General features: G+C 48.4%; 1 protein-coding gene across 3 annotated transcripts in view; it reads right to left on the bottom strand.

Moving 5' to 3' along the window:
- LOC118212221 (nascent polypeptide-associated complex subunit alpha, muscle-specific form) overlaps window positions 1–26,506 on the bottom strand; it is a 104,853-nt gene that overhangs the window by 41,396 nt on the left and 36,951 nt on the right. For all 3 annotated transcript variants that reach the window (XM_035389906.1, XM_035389908.1, XM_035389907.1), the window contains one exon: window positions 739–813. In XM_035389906.1, coding sequence (XP_035245797.1) covers window positions 739–813 — 75 coding nt within the window. The remainder of the gene's footprint in view (window positions 1–738; window positions 814–26,506) is intronic.

Here is a 26,506-nt window from a genome sequence, read left to right as displayed (position 1 = left end):
TAGGACACCGCGTAACCACGGTCACGATAGGACACTGCGTAACCATGATCACGATAGGACACCGCGTAACCACGGTCACGATAGGTCACTGCGTAACCATGGTCACGATAGGACACCGCGTAACCACGGTCACGATAGGACACTGCGTAACCACGGTCACGATAGGACACCACGTATCCACGGTCACGATAGGACACTGCGTAACCACGGTCAGGATAGGACACTGCGTAACCATGATCAAGATAAGGCACCGCATAACCATGGTCAGGATAGGACACCGCGTAACCATGGTCAGGATAGGTCACTGCGTAACCATGGTCAGGATAGGACACCGCGTAACTACGGTCACGATAGGACACTGCGTAACCATGATCACGATAAGGCACCGCGTAACCATGGTCAGGATAGGACACTGCATAACCATGGTCAGGATAGGACACTGCATAACCATGGTCAGGATAGGACACTGCATAACCATGGTCAGGATAGGTCACTGCGTAACCATAGTCACGATAGGTCACTGCGTAACCATGGTCAGGATAGGTCACTGCGTAACTACGCTCACAATAAGTCACCGTGCATGACAGGAGTGTACATGCCCTCTACCTTCCCCAGCACTCACCCCAAGCATGGAGGTCCTCACTCTGCATGCTACACACACTCACACTCACACACACACACACACACACGCTCTCTCTCTCACACACACACACACACACACACACACACAGACCCCACCTGTAGATGATGCACGCACAGTCCCTGCAGGTGCCGCAGTTCTCGATGTCCTGACCCGTCCTATAAGAGTGTCTCCTGAAACAGAAAAAAAAACAATGACATCACCACAGGCAGCCAATCACAGCTGTTATCTGCATTTCAGCTGCACAGGAGGTAGTAACACACGGAAAGTGTAATGCTTATGGTAATAACACACAATAACTGTTGAGGAAGCTTATTCGCTGATATTTTTGTGGTGAATTTTTCGAGTACCAACGAGAGGTTAAGCTTTGGTGCTTGACTTGAATTTCTTAAAAATCACCACAGACCGACAGCATTGTTTCTGTCAACATTAAGAATGCTTGAGTGGGTCTTTTGAAGCTTTTTGTGAATGAGTGTTTTACCTTCGTGGCAGTTTTGTCAAGCATGAGTCACCCTGTCTCTGAGGATTAAAGTAATATTTATTTATATACGAGCACAGGCCTCATCTCCGCGTCCTCATTACAGGATAATACTCAGCAAGCACCGCTAAAAATACCGCCATCTGAGAACCGCTGAAAGAACATAAAACATAAAAACCGTGTCTGGAGGCGAGGAGCCGGGAGCTGGTGTGTGTGCGTGTGTGTGTGTGTGTGTGTGCGTGTGTGTGTGTGTCTGTGTGTGTGTGTGTGTGTGTGTGTGTGTGTGTGTGTGTGTGCGTGTGTCTGTGTGTGTGTGTGCATACATGCGTGTGTTTGTGTGTGTGTGTGCGTGTGTGTGTTTACTGTGTGAGAGTGTGTGTGCGTGTGTTTGTTTACTGTGTGTGTCTCAGAGAGAGAGAGTGTGTGTGTGTGTGTTTAATGTGTGTGTTTGTTTACTGTGTGTGTGTGTGAGAAAGTGTGTGTGTGTTTACTGTGTGTGTGTGTGTGTGTGTGTTTACTGTGTGTGCGCGACAGTGTGTGTGTGTTTTCTGTGTGTGAGAGAGGGAGACTGAGTGTTTACTGTGTGTGTGAGAGTGTGTGTGTGTTTACTGTGTGTGTGTGTGTGAGAGAGAGTGAGTGTTTACTGTGTGTGTGAGAGAGAGTGTGTGTGTTTTCTGTGTGTGTGTGTGTGTGAGAGAGAGTGAGTGTTTACTGTGTGTGTGATAGAGAGAGAGTATGTGTGTAGGTGTGTGTGTGGGTTTGTGTGTGAGAGAGACTCTGTGTTCAATGTGTGTGTATGTGTGTGTGTTTACTGTGTTTGTGTGTGAGAGAGAGAGTATGTGTGTAGGTGTGTGTGTGGGTTTGTGTGTGACAGAGATTGAGAAAGAAGCAAGAGAAAGATGAGAGTGAGAGGTTATAAACAGTGTGTTAACTGTATCATGGAGGGGAAAAAAACAAATTCATAATTCTGGATAAATGACACAATGGAAAATACACTGAGAAAACAGGAAAATAAACGGGGCAGATTATCCTGACATTTGCCTAAAGCGTCCTTATTTATAACCGCCACACTGCGGGGACTAATTACACATCTCCGGCTCGAGCCACCGTGCCCCTCCCCCTCCTCGTTCCCTCTCTTTTCCTCTCCATCCTTTCTATTTTTGCGAAAAAAGAAAGAAGGCTCCCAGCTCTTACATACGTGGGAAGCGGATTAATTGTAGGAGCCGATGAGAATCGTAAACGGTTTACGCTTGGATCCTCACCGCGGATCCTAAGACCGACCGCCGTTTCCGCCGGACCTCTGGGAGGAAGAGGGAGCTATCGGAACGAGCGGGGGGGGGGAGGGGGGAGGGGGGGAGGGGGGGGGGGGCAGCCTCCTCCTAATGAGACAGCGATGGAGCCTCCCGGTAGTTTGTTTTTCCTGCCTCTTCGGTCACTTTTTGGGACGGTTTGGGTTCCCAAATCACGACGAGCTTGTTCTCCTCCCCCCCCCCCCCCCCCCCACCTCGTGTTGTCTGTTCGGATTCACGCGGCGGCCTTGAAGGCTTGCGGGGAAAGGCGGGCCTTCGACTGAAGTCTGAGTGGCGGCCATGAACACCTCTCCCAGACACGGTGTTTGAGGCTCCATTTGTACCATTGCGTTTTTACGGCCGTTGTTTTGCTTGTTTGTTTCTTGTTATTATTATTTTTTGTTATTGTTTATGTGAGAATCTGGGGCATTCTGATGCAGAAAGGGGCCCAAGCTAGCAAGGGGAGATGAAAAAGAATCAGTAAACCATGTTTCTTTATGATGGAGATGTCTCCTCCTCCCTCTCTTCCTCATCATCAGGATGAGAATCTTCCCCTTTCTGTGCCTTTATAGAACACCTGGCTCTGTGATGGTTCAGTATGGGCTACCATGCAGTTATATTTCAGTATGGGCTACCATGCAGTTATATTTCAGTATGGGCTACCATGCAGTTATATTTCAGTATGGGCTGCCATACAGTTATATTTCAGTATGGGCTACCATGCAGTTATATTTCAGTATGGGCTGCCATACAGTTATATTTCAGTATGGGCTACCATGCAGTTATCTTTCAGTATGGGCTGCCATACAGTTATATTTCAGTATGGGCTACCATGCAGTTATATTTCAGTATGGGCTACCATACAGTTATATTTCAGTATGGGCTACCATACAGTTATATTTCAGTATGGGCTACCACACAGTTATATTTCAGTATGGGCTACCACACAGTTATATTTCAGTATGGGCTACCATGCAGTTATCTTTCAGTATGGGCTACCATACAGTTATATTTCAGTATGGGCTACCATGCAGTTATCTTTCAGTATGGGCTACCATACAGTTATATTTCAGTATGGGCTACCATGCAGTTATCTTTCAGTATGGGCTACCATACAGTTATATTTCAGTATGGGCTACCACACAGTTATATTTCAGTATGGGCTACCACACAGTTATATTTCAGTATGGGCTACCATGCAGTTATCTTTCAGTATGGGCTACCATACAGTTATATTTCAGTATGGGCTACCATGCAGTTATATTTCAGTATGGGCTACCATACAGTTATCTTTCAGTATGGGCTACCACACAGTTATATTTCAGTATGGGCTACCACACAGTTATATTTCAGTATGGGCTACCACACAGTTATATTTCAGTATGGGCTACCATGCAGTTATCTTTCAGTATGGGCTACCATACAGTTATATTTCAGTATGGGCTACCATGCAGTTATATTTCAGTATGGGCTACCATGCAGTTATCTTTCAGTATGGGCTACCACACAGTTATATTTCAGTATGGGCTACCATGCAGTTATCTTTCAGTATGGGCTACCATACAGTTATATTTCAGTATGGGCTACCATACAGTTATCTTTCAGTATGGGCTACCATACAGTTATATTTCAGTATGGGCTACCACACAGTTATATTTCAGTATGGGCTACCACACAGTTATATTTCAGTATGGGCTACCATACAGTTATCTTTCAGTATGGGCTACCATGCAGTTATCTTTCAGTATGGGCTACCATACAGTTATATTTCAGTATGGGCTACCACACAGTTATATTTCAGTATGGGCTACCACACAGTTATCTTTCAGTATGGGCTACCATGCAGTTATATTTCAGTATGGGCTACCACACAGTTATATTTCAGTATGGGCTACCATACAGTTATATTTCAGTATGGGCTACCATGCAGTTATATTTCAGTATGGGCTACCATACAGTTATATTTCAGTATGGGCTACCATGCAGTTATCTTTCAGTATGGGCTACCATACAGTTATATTTCAGTATGGGCTACCATACAGTTATCTTTCAGTATGGGCTACCATACAGTTATATTTCAGTATGGGCTACCGTGCAGTTATCTTTCAGTATGGGCTACCATGCAGTTATATTTCAGTATGGGCTACCATACAGTTATATTTCAGTATGGGCTACCATATGGTCATCATTCCGAAGGAGCCTACCGCAGTTGTTATGCAGTATGGGCCCCAAACTGGAGCCTGGATCTAATTGAAAGTTTTCTTCTTTTTTTGTAAACCAGACCCAGTGTCTGTGGTCAGCCCAAATCAAAGGCTGATATATAAACAAACGGACAGTGCAGCTTTGTGTGAGGTACATCTTATCACAGAGTTGACATTTTCATCTTTTTAATTCTTCTGCTCGTCCTCTCTTCCTCTGTGTTTTCCGGCCTCTCTCTCTCTCTCTCCACCTTTCTCTCCATTTTTAACGTTCTTCTCCTTTTGCTCATTGAGCGGCCGATGGCGGGACCTGACACATCCAGTCTGTTTTTGGCGGCTCCGGAATGCTGCCGCCTGCCTGATTATCCGCCAAACTTCACACGTGCCAGCCCACCGCGTGCCAGCCCAACCGCTGGGCACCTTTCTCTGGCCGCTGCTGCTGCCGCCCGCAGTCCAAACAGATCTGTCACGCTGGCGCTCGGAGCTGTGGGCGGCACTGGCCCCTTTCAGTGTGACGGTGGTCACCCCGCGCACTGGACCCTGAACACGCCTGGCAGACGTCTCTTTCACACGGGCACGCTGGAGCTGAGAGTGGCACTGCCCCTTTCAGTGTGACGGTGGTCACCCCGCGCACTGGACCCTGAACACGCCTGGCAGACGTCTCTTTCACACGGGCACGCTGGAGCTGAGAGTGGCACTGCCCCTTTCAGTGTGACGGTGGTCACCCCGCGCACTGGACCCTGAACACGCCTGGCAGACGTCTCTGTGCAGTTCTGCTCTTTCACACGGGCACACTGGAGCTGAGAGTGGCACTGCCCCTTTCAGTCGCGCACTGGACCCTGAACACGCCGGGCAGACGTCTCTGTGCAGTTCTGCTCTTTCACACGGGCACACTGGAGCTGAGAGTGGCACTGCCCCTTTCAGTCGCGCACTGGACCCTGAACACGCCGGGCAGACGTCTCTGTGCAGTTCTGCTCTTTCACACGGGCACGCTGGAGCTGAGAGTGGCACTGCCCCTTTCAGTGTGACGGTGGTCACCCCGCCCACTGGACCCTGAACACGCCGGGCAGACGTCTCTGTGCAGTTCTGCTCTTTCACACGGGCACGCTGGAGCTGAGAGTGGCACTGCCCCTTTCAGTGTGACGGTGGTCACCCCGCCCACTGGACCCTGAACACGCCGGGCAGACGTCTCTGTGCAGTTCTGCTCTTTCACACGGGCACGCTGGAGCTGAGAGTGGCACTGCCCCTTTCAGTCGCGCACTGGACCCTGAACACGCCGGGCAGACGTCTCTGTGCAGTTCTGCTCTTTCACGCTGGCACGCTGGAGCTGAGAGTGGCACTGCCCCTTTCAGTGTGACGGTGGTCACCCCGCGCACTGGACCCTGAACACGCTGGGCAGACGTCTCTGTGCAGTTCTGCTCTTTCACACGGGCACGCTGGAGCTGAGACTGGCACACTGGAGCTGAGAGTGGCACTGCCCCTTTCAGTCGCGCACTGGACCCTGAACACGCCGGGCAGACGTCTCTGTGCAGTTCTGCTCTTTCACACGGGCACACTGGAGCTGAGAGTGGCACTGCCCCTTTCAGTCGCGCACTGGACCCTGAACACGCCGGGCAGACGTCTCTGTGCAGTTCTGCTCTTTCACACGGGCACGCTGGAGCTGAGAGTGGCACTGCCCCTTTCAGTGTGACGGTGGTCACCCCGCGCACTGGACCCTGAACACGCTGGGCAGACGTCTCTGTGCAGTTCTGCTCTTTCACACGGGCACGCTGGAGCTGAGAGTGGCACTGCCCCTTTCAGTGTGACGGTGGTCACACCGCGCACTGGACCCTGAACACGCCGGGCAGACGTCTCTGTGCAGTTCTGCTCTTTCACACGGGCACGCTGGAGCTGAGAGTGGCACTGCCCCTTTCAGTGTGACGGTGGTCACCCCGCGCACTGGACCCTGAACACGCCTGGCAGACGTCTCTGTGCAGTTCTGCTCTTTCACGCGGGCACGCTGGAGCTGAGAGTGGCACTGCCCCTTTCAGTGTGACGGTGGTCACCCCGCGCACTGGACCCTGAACACGCCTGGCAGACATCTCTGTGCAGTTCTGCTCTTTCACACGGGCACGCTGGAGCTGAGAGTGGCACTGCCCCTTTCAGCGCGCACTGGACCCTGAACACGCCTGGCAGACGTCTCTGTGCAGTTCTGCTCTTTCACACGGGCACGCTGGAGCTGAGAGTGGCACTGCCCCTTTCAGTGTGACGGTGGTCACACCACACGCTGCTGCCAGACCTCTCTCTGTTCAGTGTCCTCTCACCACCTGGCTGCCCGTCTGTCTGCACCCCCGTCAGGCAGTACCTCCTCATTGCCTTCTCTGAGCTAGGCTCCCGGTGGTGGGACGACCTTCCCCCGTCAGTCACAGGGACGACCTTCCCCCTGTCAGTCACAGGGACGACCTTCCCCCTTCAGTCAGGGGAATGACCTTCCCCCATCAGTCACAGGGACGACCTTCCCCTTGTCAGTCACAGGGGCGACCTTCCCCAGTCAGTCACAGGGACGACCTTCCCCAGTCAGTCAGGGAAACCGAGTACCTGGCTGCTTTCTCCAAACGTCTCCAACGTCTGAAACACCCGCTTTTTCACACTACACCTTTTTTTGTTTCTGTTTTAAAAGAACAAAACCCCTCTCTCCCTTTATTTCGAAGCTGTGGAGATGTGCTTTGACGGCGGTGCAGATTTTACCGTAACTTTGCCAGCTCCGGCGCCAGGGTTGTTTACTTTGCCGTGTTAAATGTGCCTTTATTAGCGGCTTCGGCTAAATCCGTCTGCCAAACGATTAAACTGTAAACTGTAACATCCCGGTAGGGGCGCCAGCAGCCTTGTGCTCGTGAGCAGATGCGACCCTGAGCCTGGACTCCCAAGCCCGACTGAAAATACATCACATGTCTCAAATGCAGATGCGCAGTCTTTAAAACCTGTGGCCCACATCTTTCCTGTGGCGTTTTTTTTTTGTTTTGTTTTGTTGACAAATGAAGATTTCTGCTGAGAGGTTTAGCACAGAGGGTGTGCACCATGTGCTAATTCAGATGGGGGGGGGGGGGGGTAGGGGTCAGTGAGGAATCAGGATCGAGGTTTCGGAGAAACTGAGCCAAGTTGAGCTCTATTGCAGAAGGAGAATGTTGTGAGGCTTTACACACAGCTGCTCAACCCCCCAATGACTGGTTATGTCGACAGTTTACATTTTTCAGAAATGGAGCTAAATGTTGGGGGGGTGGGTGGGGTTTGGGGCCAAATTAATTCATGCTTCTTGTGACTCGGGTACATCTGTATGACTACCCCCCCCCCCTTCCCCCCACCTAACTCCCCTCCCCTGGTCTTAACTGGCCAAATGAACACTGGGTGTTTGTTCACTGTGGCGCAACAGAACATTCACATCGACTGGCCTTTTGTTACCTGATTCTGTAAATCAATGAGTTTCACGCGTCTCTCTACCTACATAAGCAAAGACGCCTCGTCTTCCTCAGTCCCCGCGGACATGGATATGCACGCACACAAGCCTGCACACACACACGGAGACGTGCACGCACGTGCACACAAGCCTACACACACACACACACGGAGACGAGCACGCACGTGCACACAAGCACGCATACACACACACACACACACTCATGCTCGCAGACACACGCATGTGCACACACACATTATGTATCTTCAGAGTGCTCTCATTAAGGCTCTCACCTTTGCCTTTCTTATGGAAGCTGCAGAAGATGTGTATGTGCGTGTGTGCACATGTGTGTGTCTCTGTCTGTCTGAGCAGTGTGCTGATTGTGTGTGTGTCTCTGTCTGTCTGAGCAGTGTGCTGATTGTGTGTGTGTCTCTGTCTGTCTGAGGTGTATGCTGATTGTGTGTGTGTCTCTGTCTGCTCATGTGTGTGGGCGGTGGGTTGACATCCTTTACCAACTCTTGCCCTCAAGGACAACCAGGAAGGTCACAGTGGCAGAAGTAGTTTTTTTCTTCCTGCCGTTGCATTGATGGCTGTTTTTGTTTGGTGGTTAGTGCTCACCGCCTTTCGCTCTCATTCCCATTAAAGGACCTCTGCTCCTGGCTATTTATCTTCCTCTCGCTTCTGTCAGTCGAGCTGTTCCTGTGAGCGCACTTCCACCGTAATTAGAGAGACTGTTCTCTTTCTCACCTCTAGGGGGAGAGGTAATCACAGAACGGCTCTCTGTGTCTCTCGCTCTCTATCTCTCTCTCTTTCTCCCATTCTCTCTTTCTCTCTCTGTCTCCTTCTCTCTGCTTTTTTTTCCTGCACTCCCACTTGCTCAGATTCCAGCTAATTTCATGCACATACATTCAAATGAGACATTTTGTGGTTTTGCCCTTGAGAAACCCTCACGTTCGAACGCGTTCCCCAATTATACGGTTCAGGTCAGTTCCACTTCGATTCAGTCAATTCGGGAAATGAATTGAAATCCATTTGAAGAGCATTACGGGACGTTTTCCAATTCACGAGCTGAATTTCAATCCATTCTCTCATCTGACTCAATTCAAATTGGGCTGACCTCAAGCCAGTGTGTTGTACTTGTTTTTACTGTAATTTGATTTATCAAGGCAACCCAGAGCTCATGTTTGCACCGATAACTTGGGAAATAAAGGGGTTCAAGGAGTTGTGTAGCCAACCAGATTTAGGTACAATTTGTGAACAAATTTTTTTCTTTCTTTTTTTTAATTCAATTTTGACCTGGACATGGGGGCTGGCTCCCCTACTCAGAAAATTGCATAGCATCTTTAATGACATCAGTCTTAAAAGTCATTAAAGTCATTTAAAAAAAGGCATTAAAACTGAGTCAGGTCTTAACGTCCCATTCTGAGGACAGTGCCGTGCGGTGACCCGGTCACTGTGTTGGGTCTTTATTCTGTTCCCCTGTCTCTGTGCTGAGAGGGCATAGAAATCTTTCGACTGACCCATCCACAGCGGCAACTTAGTTTTAGGGTGTCTCATCAAAGCACTGAGAAGTACACAGCTAACCACGTCTAAAAGTCGGGAAGGCAGTGTGTAACTGTGGAATGCAGGAAGCAGTGTGCGCATGTGAGCTTAGCAGCACATTTCTCACAGAACCTGTGGTAGTATAACTCACAGCAGCAGCGGTCACACTTACATAGACCGAGTGTTGGCTTGTTATTCGTTAGCTGTCTTGTTGTTGTGAGAACTCTCTAGCCAACACAAATGCTAACAGCACCAGAAAACAAAAAGAAGAGATCTTTAATTTTCCTACCTCAGGGGAATGTTCAAAGTGAAACTGTTCAATTACAGAGAAAACGTGATGAACATTTCTGCCACTCCCTCGACAAACGTCTGAGTATGTTGTGGGATTATATATTTTAAAGTTGAACACCAGTGCCACTTAATTACCATCTTGCCGAGCCATGAGGTGCTCGTTACTTTGTAAATCATGTCAGCGTTGTTATTCGCTGCCAAATCAACACTCCAACGCCGCTGACTGGTAATTAGGAAACTTTAAGTTATTAGGTAGGGGTTGCCAAATGCCTGGTGAACACATTGACCTGTCTCTCTCTCTCTCTCTGTCTGTCTGTCTGTCTGTCTGTCAGAATTTTGAAAGTTCAAAATGGAGCCAATGACTAAATGAGGGCACAAAGTCATGTGAGAAGAGATATTGCTGAGTCCCGACCAATGCTCCAGAAACAGAGTGCGTGCGTTTGCTTTAATACATCATCCCACTAGAGCGATGAATAGCGGAGACGCTGGTGTGCTTAGGATGCTGGACACAGGCAGATATCTGGACAGCTTTTTGTTGATTCTATTTAACTTTCCAACAGCGTAGCGATTAAAAAAAAACAAAACAACAACAGAATCTTTTTCAGAATCCATCTACATTATCTCAGTGTTTTTGTGGAGAAAAAGACCAGCGGTTGTGTTTGTTTGAAGGTCGGAGTGAAGGAGAAGTGTTTGATTGGATCCAGATCAGAGCGGCGGAGGAGAGGCTTGCTGCGTGTAATCGCTCGCCGTAATCCGGGCCTGGCTGCTCGGGAGACGCGGCTGCCGGGCCCGGCTTTCATGTCGGTGCCTAATCCGATGAGCGCGTGGGTTTCGCCGCTGCCGCCGCGGCGTGTACCGACACCGGCCGCTCTGCGCTGCGTAACGAGCACTGTGCTCTGAGAACCGGCCGCTCTGCACAGCGTAACGAGCACTGTGCTCTGAGAACCGGCCGCTCTGCGCTGCGCAACGAGCACTGTGCTCTGAGAACCGGCCGCTCTGCACAGCGTAACGAGCACTGTGCTCTGAGAACCGGCCGCTCTGCACAGCGTAACGAGCACTGTGCTCTGAGAACCGGCCGCTCTGCGCAGCGTAACGAGCACTGTGCTCTGAGAACCGGCCGCTCTGCACAGCATAACGAGCACTGTGCTCTGAGAACCGGCCGCTCTGCACAGCGTAACGAGCACTGTGCTCTGAGAACCGGCCGCTCTGCACAGCGTAACGAGCACTGTGCTCTGAGAACCGGCCGCTCTGCGCTGCGTAACCAGCACTGTGCTCTGAGAACCGGCCGCTCTGCGCAGCGTAACCAGCACTGTGCTCTGAGAACCGGCCGCTCTGCACAGCGTAACGAGCACTGTGCTCTGAGAACCGGCCGCTCTGCGCAGCGTAACGAGCACTGTGCTCTGAGAACCGGCCGCTCTGCGCAGCGTAACGAGCACTGTGCTCTGAGAACCGGCCGCTCTGCACAGCGTAACGAGCACTGTGCTCTGAGAACCGGCCGCTCTGCGCAGCGTAACGAGCACTGTGCTCTGAGAACCGGCCGCTCTGCGCAGCGTAACGAGCACTGTGCTCTGAGAACCGGCCGCTCTGCACAGCATAACGAGCACTGTGCTCTGAGAACCGGCCGCTCTGCACAGCGTAACGAGCACTGTGCTCTGAGAACCGGCCGCTCTGCGCTGCGTAACGAGCACTGTGCTCTGAGAACCGGCCGCTCTGCACAGTGTAACGAGCACTGTGCTCTGAGAACCGGCCGCTCTGCACAGCGTAACGAGCACTGTGCTCTGAGAACCGGCCGCTCTGCACAGCGTAACGAGCACTGTGCTCTGAGAACCGGCCGCTCTGCACAGCGTAACGAGCACTGTGCTCTGAGAACCGGCCGTTCTGCACAGCGTAACGAGCACTGTGCTCTGAGAACCGGCCGCTCTGCACAGCGTAACGAGCACTGTGCTCTGAGAACCGGCCGCTCTGCACAGCGTAACGAGCACTGTGCTCTGAGAACCGGCCGCTCTGCACAGCGTAACGAGCACTGTGCTCTGAGAACCGGCCGCTCTGCACAGCGTAACGAGCACTGTGCTCTGAGAACCGGCCGCTCTGCACAGCGTAACGAGCACTGTGCTCTGAGAACCGGCCGCTCTGCACAGCGTAACGAGCACTGTGCTCTGAGAACCGGCCGCTCTGCACAGCGTAACGAGCACTGTGCTCTGAGAACCGGCCGCTCTGCACAGCGTAACGAGCACTGTGCTCTGAGAACCGGCCGCTCTGCACAGCGTAACGAGCACTGTGCTCTGAGAACCGGCCGCTCTGCACAGCGTAACGAGCACTGTGCTCTGAGAACCGGCCGCTCTGCACAGCGTAACGAGCACTGTGCTCTGAGAACCGGCCGCTCTGCACAGCGTAACGAGCACTGTGCTCTGAGAACCGGCCGCTCTGCACAGCGTAACGAGCACTGTGCGCTCAGATGCACACCAAAGCCGTACGCTCGCTGCCCTTCCTCCGAGTCTGATTCCACTGATTCCACTGATTCCACTGATTCCTCTGATTCCACTGATTCCACTGATTCCACTGATTCCTCTGATTCCTCTGATTCCACAATGCTCTTTCCATCTCTGTCTAAAGGCTGCGGTTCCCCCCCCCCCATCTTTAGGCCCCCGTTAAGCGGTGACCCTTCAGGGGTTTTTTTTTTAGGAAAAAGACAGTTATACTACATGCGGCTGTCCTCTGCGCAGCTGGGCTTGCGGACCCCGGGGAGGAAAGCCACTCGTGCTCCTGCGGCAGCTAAACTCCGTCCAGCCGCTTCAGCAGATGAGTTAAAATCCCATTCATTTCACTGGGAAAAAAAAACCTCGTTATTATGGGCGTTTTTTTTTTTTTCTTCAAATTCATTCGTTGAAATTCTGTTCATTTCCTGCATTTGGCTGAACTGAAATGGAAGTGATGCCAGGACTGGTCTGCCCCCCCGCCTCCCCCTCCTGACGTTGCAGGTGTTGTTTTCCTCTATTTCGGTGTAAGCTTGGTTACTGAGGGGATACAGTGATGAGAATTCATAGGCCTGATTTCAACACCTGCTGTTTCCTCGTCCGTATCTGCCAATTCCATTTTATTGAGCCTGTTTAGCGCACGTTCTGTTCCTCCCAGGATGAAGTGTTTAAACAGATCTAGTTTAATCTCATTGCCTCAAGAGTAGTGCTGTACAGGACAGCTGCAGGACCACAGACAGCACCGGTCCCACTCACAGGAGATTTACAGAACCACAGACAACACCGGTCCCACTCACAGGAGATCTACAGAACCACAGATAGCACCGGTCCCACTCACAGGAGAGCTACAGAACCACAGACAGCACTGGTCCCACTCACAGGAGAGCTACAGAACCACAGACAGCACCAGCCCCACTCACAGGAGAGCTACAGAACCACAGACAGCACCGGTCCCACTCACAGGAGAGCCAGAACCACAGACAGCACCAGCCCCACTCACAGGAGAGCCAGTACCACAGACAGCACCGGTCCCACTCACAGGAGGGGTGAGTGCCACAGACAGTACTGTCGCATGATAAATGATATACAGTCAGGTCCATAAATATTTGGACATTGACAAAGTTGAAATTAAATAATGAACATGAGCTCAAAGTGCAGACCTTCAGCTTTAATTTGAAGGTATTTACATCCACATCGGGGGAACGGTGTAGGAATTACAGCACTTTTTATATGCGGTCCCCCACTTTTTAAGGGACCGAAGGTAATTGGACAATTGGCTGCTCAGCTGTTCCATGGCCAGGTGTGTGTTATTCCCTCATTATTTCATTTACAAGTAAGCAGATGAAAGGTCTAGAATTGATTTCAAGTGTGGCATTTGCATTTGGAATCTGTTGCTGTTAACTCTCAATATGAAGTCCAAAGAGCTGTCACTGTCGGTGAAGCAAGCTATCATTAGGCTGAAAAAAAAACCCATCGGAGAGATAGCAAAAACATTAGGTGTGGCTAAATCAGCTATTTGGTACATTCTTAAGAAGAAAGAATGCACTGGTGAGCTCAGGAACACCAAAAGGTCCGGAAGACCACGGAAAACAACTGTAGTTGGCCAGTTCAAGAACACTCTCCAGGAGGTAGGCGTGTCTGTGTCAAAGTCCACTATCAAGAGAAGACTTCACCGGAGTAAATACAGACGGTTTACCACAAGATGTAAACCATTGGTAAGCCTCAAAAACAGGAAGACCAGATTAGAGTTTGCCAAAAAAAATCTAAAAAAGCCTGTACAGTTCTGGAACAACATCCTATGGACAGATGAGACAAAGGTCAACTTGTACCAGAATTATGGGAAGAGAAGGGAAGGAACTGCTCATTATCTAAAGCAGTGGTGTCAAACTCGTTGCCATGGAGGGCCGTGTGTATGCAGGTTTTCATTACAGCCAATTAATGCTGCCTTAATTGAGTCCAATTACTCATTCAGCCATATGCGTTTAACTGCATTGAAGCACAGAATATAAGAAAATTTTTATTTAGACAATGCGGGTCACCATAGACGTCGGGTCACCATTGTGCACAAACCTGCATCCCTAATTCAGCAAATAATTTAACTAATTATATAATCAAGATCTGAGGCTGGAATGAAAACCTGCATACACACGGCCCTCCATGGCACGAGTTTGACACCACTGATCTAAAGCATACCACCTCATCTGTGAAGCATGGTGGAGGTAGTGTTATGGCATGGGCATGTATGGCTGCCACTGGAACTGGTTCCCTTGTGTTTATTGATGATGTGACTGCTGACAAAAGCAGCAGGATGAATTCTGAAATGTATAGGGCTATATTATATGCTCAGATTCAGCCAAATGCTTCAAAACTGCGCTTCACAGTGCAGATGGACAATGACCCGAAGCATACTGCGAAAGCAACCAAAGACTTTTTTTAAGGCAAAGAAGTGGAATGTTCTGCAATGGCCAAGTCAATCACCTGACCTGAAGCCAACTGAGCATGCATTTTGCATTTCACTTGCTGAAGGCAAAACGCCCCAAGAACAAGCAGGAACTGAAGACAGCTGCAGTAGAGGCCTGGCAGAGCATCACCAGGGAAGAAACCCAGTGTCTGGTGATGTGTGGGGGGGGGGGGGGGGGGCAATGTATAAAAATGGTTGTAATTCCTACATTGTTCATACAATATTTTTGACAAAACCCTTAAATTAAAGCTGAAAGTCTGCACTTAAATCACACCTTGATTTTTTCATTTCAAATCCATTGTGGTGGCGTACAGAGCCAAAATGATGGAAATTGTGTCACTGTCCAAATACTTATGGACCTGACTGTATCTAATCTTTATGATCATTTCTGTGTTCGGAAAGTCCAAAAATGCATTCTGATTATGCCTGTCATGCATACATACAGCATGGCCTGAACTCTGCATCAAAGTCACATTTGCAAGTGCTCCCTGCCTAATTTTTCATCCTTTTTGCCTATTATGAGCCCTCAAACCTCTTTTTTCCTTGCACACCCCGATGAATTGGGTTTTTAAGAATCTGTGTACATTTAGTGTTTGCGCCTAAATGTTATCTCAGTGAGAAAGTGAGAAAGTTGATTATTGAATGATATTTTTCTGCTGAATCATGAAGAGGAATCATCTCATTGAATAAAAATGATTAAAAACAACTTATTCGGCTAATTAATGCAATTTGCCCTATTCACCATGGCGAATGTGCCCATATGGATAGTAGATGATGCATTAATTGGCTTTTGCCTGCACTGCAGAATAATGTACGTAACACAAAAAAAATTGCTGATCATAAAAAGGAGTGAAAAGGGCAAATTTATAATAAGCAAAAAATTGCCATTTAATGGGAACTGAGGACTCAATGCTGTGAAGTGGAAAATAACTCATGTTTTACAGTTGAGAGTACAATATACACTTTTTCACTAGTTTCGATGTCCCTACCACTGTCATTCACCGCATAATTATAAAGGAATTATCAATCAATCAGTTTATTCATTGTAGCTCTCTTCAGACTAAGATGCCCCTGGGCATTGATACATTCAGAACAATGAGCAAAAAAATATGCGGACTGCAGGTAGCCAGGTAGGTACGGACTGCAAAGAAGATCAAAGAGAAATGTATTCAGCTGCTTTTTGAAAGTAGCTGCTTTTTTCAAAAAGACTTTCTGATCTTGGCTGGCAGGGATTCCTACAATTGGGGAAAAAAGTTAAGCATTTTGGTCCTCCTCACTTAGTCAAACTGACTTAGTCCTGTTCTCTTAGACCTGCCCTCTTATTCTCAGTCACTTAGACCTTCCCACTTAGTCCTGTTCACTTAGTCCAACTGACTTAGTCCCATTCTCTTAGACCTGCCCACTTAGTCCCACCCACTTAGACCTGCCCCCTTAGCCCCACTCACTTAGTTCCCCTTACTTAGACCTGCCCACTTAGCCCAAGTCACTTAGACTTAATCTCGCTCACTGAGACTTGTCCATTTAGTCCTGCTCACTTAGTCCTGCTTGGTGCTAACATTTAATTTCTATGCTTTTCCCTCTCTTTGTCATGTCATCAATCGCAACTGAAATAAATATGAGTCCAGGATATATGTCCAGGAGGGTGCAGACAGTCATGATGCATGTAATGTCAGCTCACTTCCGCCAGCCCCTCTTCCTCCTTCTCCTCCTCATCCTCCTCACTGCACAAACACAGCAGATGAATGCAACGGTCACACTCGTCCGTCTGTTTCTCTGAGAATTGGGAAGTAGAGACAAAAGAGAGAACTGACGTAAAAGGAGCAGATTTTGCCAGAAGGCTTCGCACGCCATCTCAAACTGGAGATATGTGGGGTTTTAACAGGTAGCCAAGGGAATGGGCGATAGATAAGCCGCATGCTCTCCACACACCTGCGCAGATATGCCCCCCCCCCCCCCCGGCCCAGCCTGCCAACGAAGCAGATGCATTACATTGGAAAAGAGCCCGCTGCTTGATTACCCATCAGCCCCCGTATACCAGCTAATCAAATTAACACCCGTCTGACTCAGTCATTAGATCTCATTAATTCCCCCCAGAGGACCGTGTTTCTCCTCCTGTTTGTCTTCTCTGTCCTGCATCCCCCCTCCCCACCCGATTATATCTCCACCAGGCTTCACTATCACTCTCCCATTTCAGTTAAGTTGTGTTCCATTTGATAGCGCTTCTGCTGCCATTGTGTCAGTTGTGTGGCAGAGCTGGATGACTAGTGTGAGGTAAAGAAAGGTGTGTGTTTGCCAGTGTGAGGTAAATAAAGGTGTGTGTTTCTCAGTGTGAGGTACTGTAAATAAAGGTGTATGCTTCTCAGTGTGAGGTAAAGGTGTGTTTCGCAGTGTGAGGTAAATAAAAGTGTGTTTCGCATTGTGAAAAAGTAAAGGTGTGTGTTTTGCAGTGTGAGGTTAATAAAGGTGTGTGTTCGTGAGTGTGAGGTAAATAAAGGTGTGTTTCACAATGTGAGGTAAATAATGGTGTGTGTTTCACAATGTGAGGTAAATTAAGATGTGTGTTTCTCAGTATGAGGTGAAGGTGTGTGTTTCACAGTGTGAGGTAAATAAAGGTGTGTGTTTCACAATGTGAGGTAAATTAAGATGTGTGTTTCTCAGTATGAGGTGAAGGTGTGTGTTTCACAGTGTGAGGTAAATAAAGGTGTGTGTTTCACAATGTGAGGTAAATTAAGATGTGTGTTTCTCAGTATGAGGTGAAGGTGTGTGTTTCACAGTGTGAGGTAAATAAAGGCGTGTGTTTCGCAGTGTGAGGTAAATAAAGGTGTGTGTTTGTCAGTGTGAGGTAAATAAAGGTGTTTCTCTCTCCTGGCTGCAGTTCGGAGGTGGCCTGTGCGTCACTGACACTGTCTGAGCGCTGACGCAGAACCTCACGGCTCGATCCTCCTCGTGTCTCAATGACGCGCTGTCCTCTAGAGTGCCTTATTGAGTTCTCCACGCACACGCACACGCACACATACGCACACACACACGCATACAGGCACACACACACGCATACAGGCACACACACACGCACATACAGGCGCACACACACACATATACAGGCACACACACACATACAGGCACACACGCGCACACACACACGCACACGCACACATACGCACACACACGCACACACACACGCACACGCACACATACGCACACACACACACATACAGGCACACACACACACACATACAGGCACACACACACACACATACGCACACACACACACATACAGGCACACACACACGCATACAGGTGCACACACACACACATACAGGCACACACACACACATACAGGCGCACACACACACACACACATACGCACACACACAAACATACAGGCACACACACACACACATACGCACACACACACACATACAGGCACACACACGCACACATACGCACACACACACACATACAGGCACACACACGCATACAGGCGCACACACACGCATACAGGCACACACACACACACATACAGGCACACACATACGCACACACACACACATACAGGCACACACACACGCATACAGGCACACACACACAAAATGTCGGTCACTTCATCCGTACACATGGTCTGAACTTGCACTGCTGTGCTGATGATATTCGGGTATACAGCGTGTCAGCACCATGTCCCCTGCTGTCCTCTCTCTCGCCCTCCTTCTCCTCCTCTCTCTGTCCTCACCTGCGTTCTGGGCATCCAAAGGTGGATGTCTGTCAATTTCCTGATGCTGGTACGAGAGAAATCATGCTGCGCTCTCCCAAATCCAGCCACTCTAAAAACCAAATTCTGTCATTTCACCTAAAACCACTGAATTCTGTCGCTTCACCTAAAACCCACTGAATTCTGCCAAAGTCCGCAGCCTTGGTGTCATTATGATTCTACACTTTCCTTTGAAGCTCATATGAACTCTTATCACAATAACTGCATTCTTTCATCTCCATAACATTGCTTGATCATGTTGTGTCATTGTAGTTACCTTGATGTTTATGTACAGTTAACTGCAAAAGTATTGAGACAGTGACACAATTTTTGTTGTTTTGGCTCTGTACTCCGACCACATTGGATTTGAAATAATGAATATGAGGTAGAGAGAGAGAGAGAGAGATTCCATGAGAGAGCAAGAGAGAGAGAGATTCCATGAGGGGGAGAGAGAGAGCGAGAGAGAGGGAGAGATTCCATGGGAGAGAGAGGTAGAGAGAGGTAGAGAGAGCGAGAGAAAGAGAGAGATTCCATGAGAGAGAGAGGGAGAGAGAGAGAGATTCCATGAGAGAGAGAGGGAGAGAGAGAGAGATTCCATGAGAGAGAGAGGGAGAGAGAGAGAGATTCCATGAGAGAGAGAGGGAGTGTAACAGCCGCTGTCCTGGCTGCTTCAGGGGAATCATAGATCAACATCAGCTCCCATTTTGCTGGGAAATAAATAACCTGGCTGCCGTCGCCCCCGGTTACCTGAGAGCCTCCCTGCCCACACGACATTGCTGTCAGAACGAGGAGATTTGCGCACATACAGCTGGCCAGAGAACGCAGGCACAAAACCAGCGTGGTCAACGCCAGAGGTCACACACGTACAGACACACACACACACACACACACCATATACACACACTACACACATACCATATGCACATGCACACACACACACCATGTACACACACTACACACACACCATATGCACATGCACACACACACCATGTACACACACTACACACACCATATACACACACTACACACACACCATATACACATGCACACACACACCATATACACACACTACACACATACCATATGCACATGCACACACACACCATATACACACACTACACACACACCATATACACCCGCACACACCAGATACACACCCACCATATATGCATGCACACACAGCATATACACACACACACCATATACACATTCACACACAGTATATACACGCACACATGCACCATGCGCACATGCACAAACATACGCACAGACCACACCATACACACACACACACACACACCATATACGCACAGACACACACACCATATACACACACTACACACACACCATATACACCCGCACACAGCAGATACACGCACACCATATATGCATGCACACACAGCATATACACACACACACCATATACACATTCACACACAGTATATACACGCACACATGCACCATGCTCACATGCACAAACATACACACAGACCACACCATACACACACACACACACACGTACACACGCTCCGAGCATACGCGCAAACACGCACACACAGAGACAGACACGCACGCGTACTCTCCCACCGCCCTGCGGAAAGCAGAGCAGAGAGAGAGTGAGGCGAGAAGCTAACAGAGACATCACCCGAGCGTGGGCTCAGAGAAAGCTCTCAGAGAACTGAGCGCTGAGAGGAGCGCGTCGCTAAGGGCTGCTGAGCGCACTGAGTCCACAGTCCACATCTCAGTCCACAGCCCTCCACCAATCAGGAATCAGAGCCCTGGCTGTGCATCTTAATACACAGCCTTCCACCAATCAGAGCCCTGACTTCGCATCTCAATCCACAGCACTCCACCAATCAGAGCCCTGACTCCGCATCTCAATCCACAGCACTCCACCAATCAGAGCCCTGACTTCGCATCTCAATCCACAGCACTCCACCAGTCAGAGCCCTGGCTAGGCCTGTCAAGACTAACTTGTGTGATTGCCATACGGTTAGCTTCACTTCATTAGCTTTGTGCCGCTTCATTCCGTTAATTCAAACCCCTTAGGACTGACTGACCCTGCTTGTTCAGGCTGGGGTCTCCACCTCCCCCCCAGGTTCCTGCCCGTTTCCCGGACGACCGGCACACCTTCCTGCTGTAGCTCTCAGCTTTCGGCTGTGAAGCGCATTGTGACAAATGCTTTCTAAATTGGGCTATGTAAATAAATGTGATTCAGTTTGATAAGGGTCCGGTCTGAACAGATTAAATAGTAAAATGTGGTTAATAAGGGGGAAGTTTGATTAAAACACAAGGCACATCCTCTCACAGAAAATAGATTTTTGTGATGAATCCTCAGGTGAAATAAGTCTTGGTCTTATTTGAGACGCTTGAATGGCTCCTTAACCCTTCGGCCTTCTTTATCCCCACGTGCTCTGCTTCTCTGGCGGTTACCCTTGTTAGCGGGAACCCCCCCTCTTCCCCCTACCCCTCCTCCTCCTCCCCACACACACACACACACACACACACACGCCAGCATGCTTCAGGTTATGTGACCACATATGGTGCATAGACCAACACCCAGGAAAGTGGGATAATTTCACCCAGTATTTCTCCTGTTACCACAATATAAAGAAATGCTTGTGTCTCCAGACCGGAAATTTGATACAAATACTCAGCATGTTCTAGGTATCCATTTATTTTGTGTTTTTTTTTCTTGAGGAGAGAACTTTATCAATAGACAAATGAATGCATTTATGCAAAACGCAAAGCAATTTTGACAGTTTGTCCACTGTTTTTAAAAGATTTTTAGATGTGTTGAAATTGGGTACGTTGGGCATTATTCGAGGTTACACAGAAAAATCCGGGATTGTTGTAATGAAGCGCTTTGTCACAGCGACGATACAGGCCACCTCTGCATGGGTGGGGTAGCGGTGGGGGGGGGGGGGTCTCTTCCTCTGATCTTTCTAAATCGGGAACCACACCTCCGCCAGGCCTGACGTCACGCGCGGCGCTGTTATCCCCCTCACATCGCCCCCGCTAATTGTTTTTCACCGGCTCCGCACCTCTCTCCTGTTTTTTTTCTCAGTTCTGTTTTGTTCCCGTTTGGCGAGGATTCTTCCTTCACAGCTCTCCCCTCACAGTCTGTCCCTTCTCTCCCTCCTTAACTTGTTTTTTTCCCCCTCATTAATAATTCTGAAAAAAAATAATCAGCCTCTTCCTGTATTCAGGCAGTGTCCTGTGTTCAGGTACTGCTTTTTGTATTCAGACACTGTGTTCAGGTACTGTGTCCTGTGTTCAGCCCCAGCTTCCTGTGTTCCGATACTGAGTCCTGTATTCAGGCACTGCTTTCTGTATTCAGATTCTGTGTCCTGTGTTCAGGCACTGTTCTGTGTTTTGGCACTGCATCCTGTGCTCAGCCCCAGCTTCCTGTGTTCCGATACTGAGTCCTGTATTCAGGCACTGCTTCCTGTGTTCAGGCACTGTGTTCAGGCCCTGCTTCCTGTGTTCAGGCATTCTCTTCACACAACATGCACTGCTTCCTGTGTTCAGACACTGTGTTCTATGTTCAGGCTCTGCTTCCTGTGTCAGACACAGTTTCCTGTGCTCAGGCATTCTCTTTGTACAGCATGCACTGTGCCCTAGTTGCGTCACCTCCAGGCTCAGATACTCATCTACGGAGTGGGGACATCCAGCTCTCTGATTGGCTAAAGAATGAATACATATCTGAAAGAATACCCTTTTCATAGCATCCGTTATCTTACTCAGACAGTAGCTACCTGCACTATCTAAATATTAAAATTACATATGTAAAAAGATTAAATTGAACTTCACAATAATATTTGCAACGCAGTGTAATGTGGTCACGATAAGCATCATTAACATTTAATCTTAATCGTGTCTCGCAACTGTAATAATGAGTGGAGCTGTGTTCGCACAATATGTTCTCCTGCTTTCCTCTAATGTCTAACTCAGAGCGCGTTAGTCTGAATTCAATTACCATTTGTCCTTAGTTTGACATCAAAAATAAATGGAAATGTTCCTTGTGTTCTTCACAAGCACAGCTTGGAGAGTTTGAGATAGTGGTGATCGCTGAACTCACTTGGACTACACTACACTCACTTGGACTCCCTTGATAAATGTGGAAACCCTGAAGTTAGCTGTCGGGGGATTGCGATTGGCTTATGTCAGGGTTGCGAGGTCGTGCGTCCGCCGCCTTTTGGATGCTCTGGCTGGACTGAGCGTGTGCAGATTTCCTGATTGCCAGATTTCCCTGATCGCCAGATTTCCTTAGTCACTTTTGCTGCTTTAATACAGGGCCTTTCCAGATAACCACAAAAAGAACCTACTAGGCCCTCGATAACACCGAGCGGCCTTCGACAAAGGCCTGGAGAAGCGGTGTATTTTAAGACGAGAGGACAGTCAGGACACAAACCGTTAAAGGGGCGGAGAAAGCAGTTATGTGAGCGCTGTGCCCCCCCCCAGCGCTGCTCCACCTGCCCCGGTGTCCCGAGCCCTCGCTGTGGCAGAATAAAGCTTTTGACTGATGGCACAACTCAGAATGACAGAGAATCCATCACTCATTCTCCCGACGTCGTCCCTCAGCAAACAGAAGTCACCCAGGGGAAAAGTCAACCGAGGGGAAAAGTCAACCGAGGGGAAAAGTCACCTGAGGGGAAAAGTCACCTGAGGAAAAAGTCTGCCAAAGCCCTGCAAGGTCACCCAGCCAGCCGGTTCCGCCCCTCTATATTTAACAGGCCGACAGCCCCGTCCCTCGCGTTCCCCATTCGCTTCAGCTTAAATCAAGTCGGCCGCGTCTTTTAAGTGGCGCAGATTGCATCTTGTTTCTCCAAATGGGTGCGATGACGGTAATTACTCAGAAGTTAGGGGTCATTAGAGCCTCCCTTAAATTTCCCCATAATGGAGTAATCCACTCTTTATCCTCACACTTTTACTTTTTTTTCTTTCTTTCTTTCTTTTTTTGCCAGCGGATGTGCCTGATTTAGTCTTTAGTTTTTTTCCGGGCTTAAATGAATCCTCTGTGATCTCGGGTGCGTTGTACTTTTAACATTTAATGCAAAGGACATTTTCTCCAGACTCGGGAAAAGCACGCCGGCGAAAGATAAAGTCACATAAATTATGATTCTACCTTGATATTTCCAAGCGGATAGTTTTACAGCCCGTGCGTTTCGTTTATGTAAGAGACACCAACGGCTCGGTTTGGCTAATTAATCTGAAGAAATGTTTTTTCCTGTGTTTGGAGGGGGAGACCCAATGATACGCTACGCAATTGGCTAGAGGGCACCGGGGAAATTTGCATAAGCTCCTCCTATTTGTTGTTGATGCAGGCATCGAAATTACATACGCATCCGGGGGGTAATCCTCTTAGAACAAAGGCCCTCATTTGTGTTGGTTGACACGCGCATTTCTAACAAAGCAAAAAAACAACAACTGCCAAATAACAGGAAAGCCTCAGAGAGCTGTGCGTCTGAACCTCATCACGGACGCGAGCGATAGAACGTCGGTTTTGGGGGCGCTTTCTCAGCGGCTCCTCACTGGCTGGTGAAGTCATCACCAGGAGGAGTCGCCGCGTGTGAGCTGCGGGACGGGAGTGACGTAAGTGCCCCCGGTTTTTGGCCGGGGAGCAGATGGGTGATTGGGTTTCCCGGGAGATAGGGGAGTGAGCGCGCACATATCAGCTTTGTCTGCGAGACTCATTCTCAGGCTTGACCGAGTCCGATGGAATTTGCCACTCCCGCCCCCCCCCCCCCCGAATCTGTGACATGTATGCGTAGCTCTCAAACCCTCCCACGTTAGCCGTGAGCTTCACGCACGCGTGGACAGATCTCACGCTTACACGCCAAGGTCGTCAAATCTCACGCATTTCTATGAGCAGAACCGCACGCTAGAGTGTGGCTGTGTCATAGTTTCAAAACGGAACGTGGACCAGATATTTGTGTGTGAAATGACCAAGGGTGTCATCTGGATCCCAGCCCCCCTCCCCACCCTAAATCTCGGTAAATTTGATAGATCTCAAACATTTGGAAATTTCTAAACTTGAGACTTACGGATCATATCCCAGAAAATCATAGTTAAAACAGGGAACAGTTATTTCATCATTTCACATTCTCACAATGTGAAATGATGGTCAGAGCTTGAAATGACTGTCAGTTTATTTCCTGCACTCTCAAAAAAAGGATCTTCGGCTTGTCTCCATAGGGAGACCCTTTTTAGTTATTTATGGAACCCTCTAAGGCGGGTGGACAAAGTGTTCCTAGAGTTAACCTTTTTGCCTGACCAAAGTCCCTTGAATGTGATAGGTTACATTACAATAATTTAGTAGACACTCTTATCCAGAGCGACTTACACAACTTTTAATGTAGCATTTACATTGTGTCCACTTATACAGCTGGATATATACTGAAGCAGTTCAGGTTAAGTACCTTGCTTCAAGGGTATAACGGCAGTGTCCTACCCGGGAATCGAACCTGTGACCTTTAGGTTACAAGAACCAGAACTGTTACAAGCCCAGTTCCTTACCCATTACGCCACACTTCCGTCCCTCTATGGAGACACAGAGGAGCCTTTTAGAACGCTTTATTCTGAGAGTGTGTGCTGGAGTGGAATTGATCACAACTGCGAAGCAGGCATTTTAAAAAGAGTGCCATCTTATTTCTTTGATAGATAGATAGATAGATAGAAACTTTATTGATCCCGTTTGTGTTTAGACTGTCCACTCAGACACTTTCTTTTTCTTGTGCCAGCTGAATTCGGTGGAACATATACCTGTTAAATCCTCTGTTGATGTATGGATGTACGGCAAATAATTACACAAAGTAATGTGTTTATTCTGAGGAAGCCAGGGTCATTGGGTTTAATAGCTTGGCCGTGTCAGGACTTCCATCCATGCAAGGGAAGATGACTGCATCTCTCAGTCTTGGAATATATTTCCAGTGTCTATAGCAGTAAACTTTGAAGCAGCACCTAGGAGATGCACATCTCACCTGCACTCCTGGTATCCAGCGGATGATTGGATTACACGCGAAACCATGTGACCTCTATCACATCGCTAATCGGGCCTGTTTTTACTGTGGCCCGGGGGGAAATCTATGGCAAGGAAAACCAAGTTATTTCCAAATTGGAAACAAATGACAAATACACCCCCCCCCCCCTCCACCCAACCTCACAAAGAACCAACTGGGCTTCATCTGATACAGCCTGGAGCTAATGCGTACAAAGCTGCTGGCCAGAAGATCCACTCAGAGAGAGAGAGAGAGTATAATTTACTCTGCTGGAAAACATACGATCCCTCTTGGAGCCATATAAACTGATGTAGAATTTATCACTGACCGTTTTTTAGTGAAAATCCAAGGCTGTCTTTCCGGAGAAATCTGTTCCTGAGCGCTGGGACTTACGACTTTACAGAAACAAAGTGGTTTTTATAAAATAAAAAAAAGTAACAGTAATGTCACTGATAGCTGATTCCTCCATTTTAGACACTGAGTTGACAGAAAAAGCAAAACCCTACTCCAAGAATATGTGATTGAAGTTTGTTATTGTGTTAGCGCTACAATGCACCACTAATGATGAAGGGCTGAGCATCTGTGGAAGACAGTACCGGCTTGTGCAAAGCCTGCAGTAATGCTGAATGCAGCCGCAGTGCTGTTTTAATGCATCTCTGCCACACGAAACTCACGGATAATGTCAACTTTCCAAGTGTAGTGACCAAAGGTTCCTGCTTTCTTAATTTCTTGTTTTTTCTTTTGTGTTTGCTTACAGTGGGAGTATCTAGTTAGGATCTTTTTTTCTATTTTTTTTGCACACAAACAAATTTCCCAAAATAAGCCTCAGGAAAAACAAAACTAATCTGTTTATCGAAGGACGAAAGCAATAACCCAGGAGGACATAGATTACAATAACAAACAATGTCGAAAAACGCGACCGTACTACAGTATCTAAACCAATTATTGATGAAC

Source organism: Anguilla anguilla, chromosome 14 (genome assembly GCF_013347855.1).
Source record: "Anguilla anguilla isolate fAngAng1 chromosome 14, fAngAng1.pri, whole genome shotgun sequence".
NCBI lineage: Eukaryota > Metazoa > Chordata > Actinopteri > Anguilliformes > Anguillidae > Anguilla > Anguilla anguilla.
This window is presented reverse-complemented; position numbering and strand designations above follow the sequence as displayed.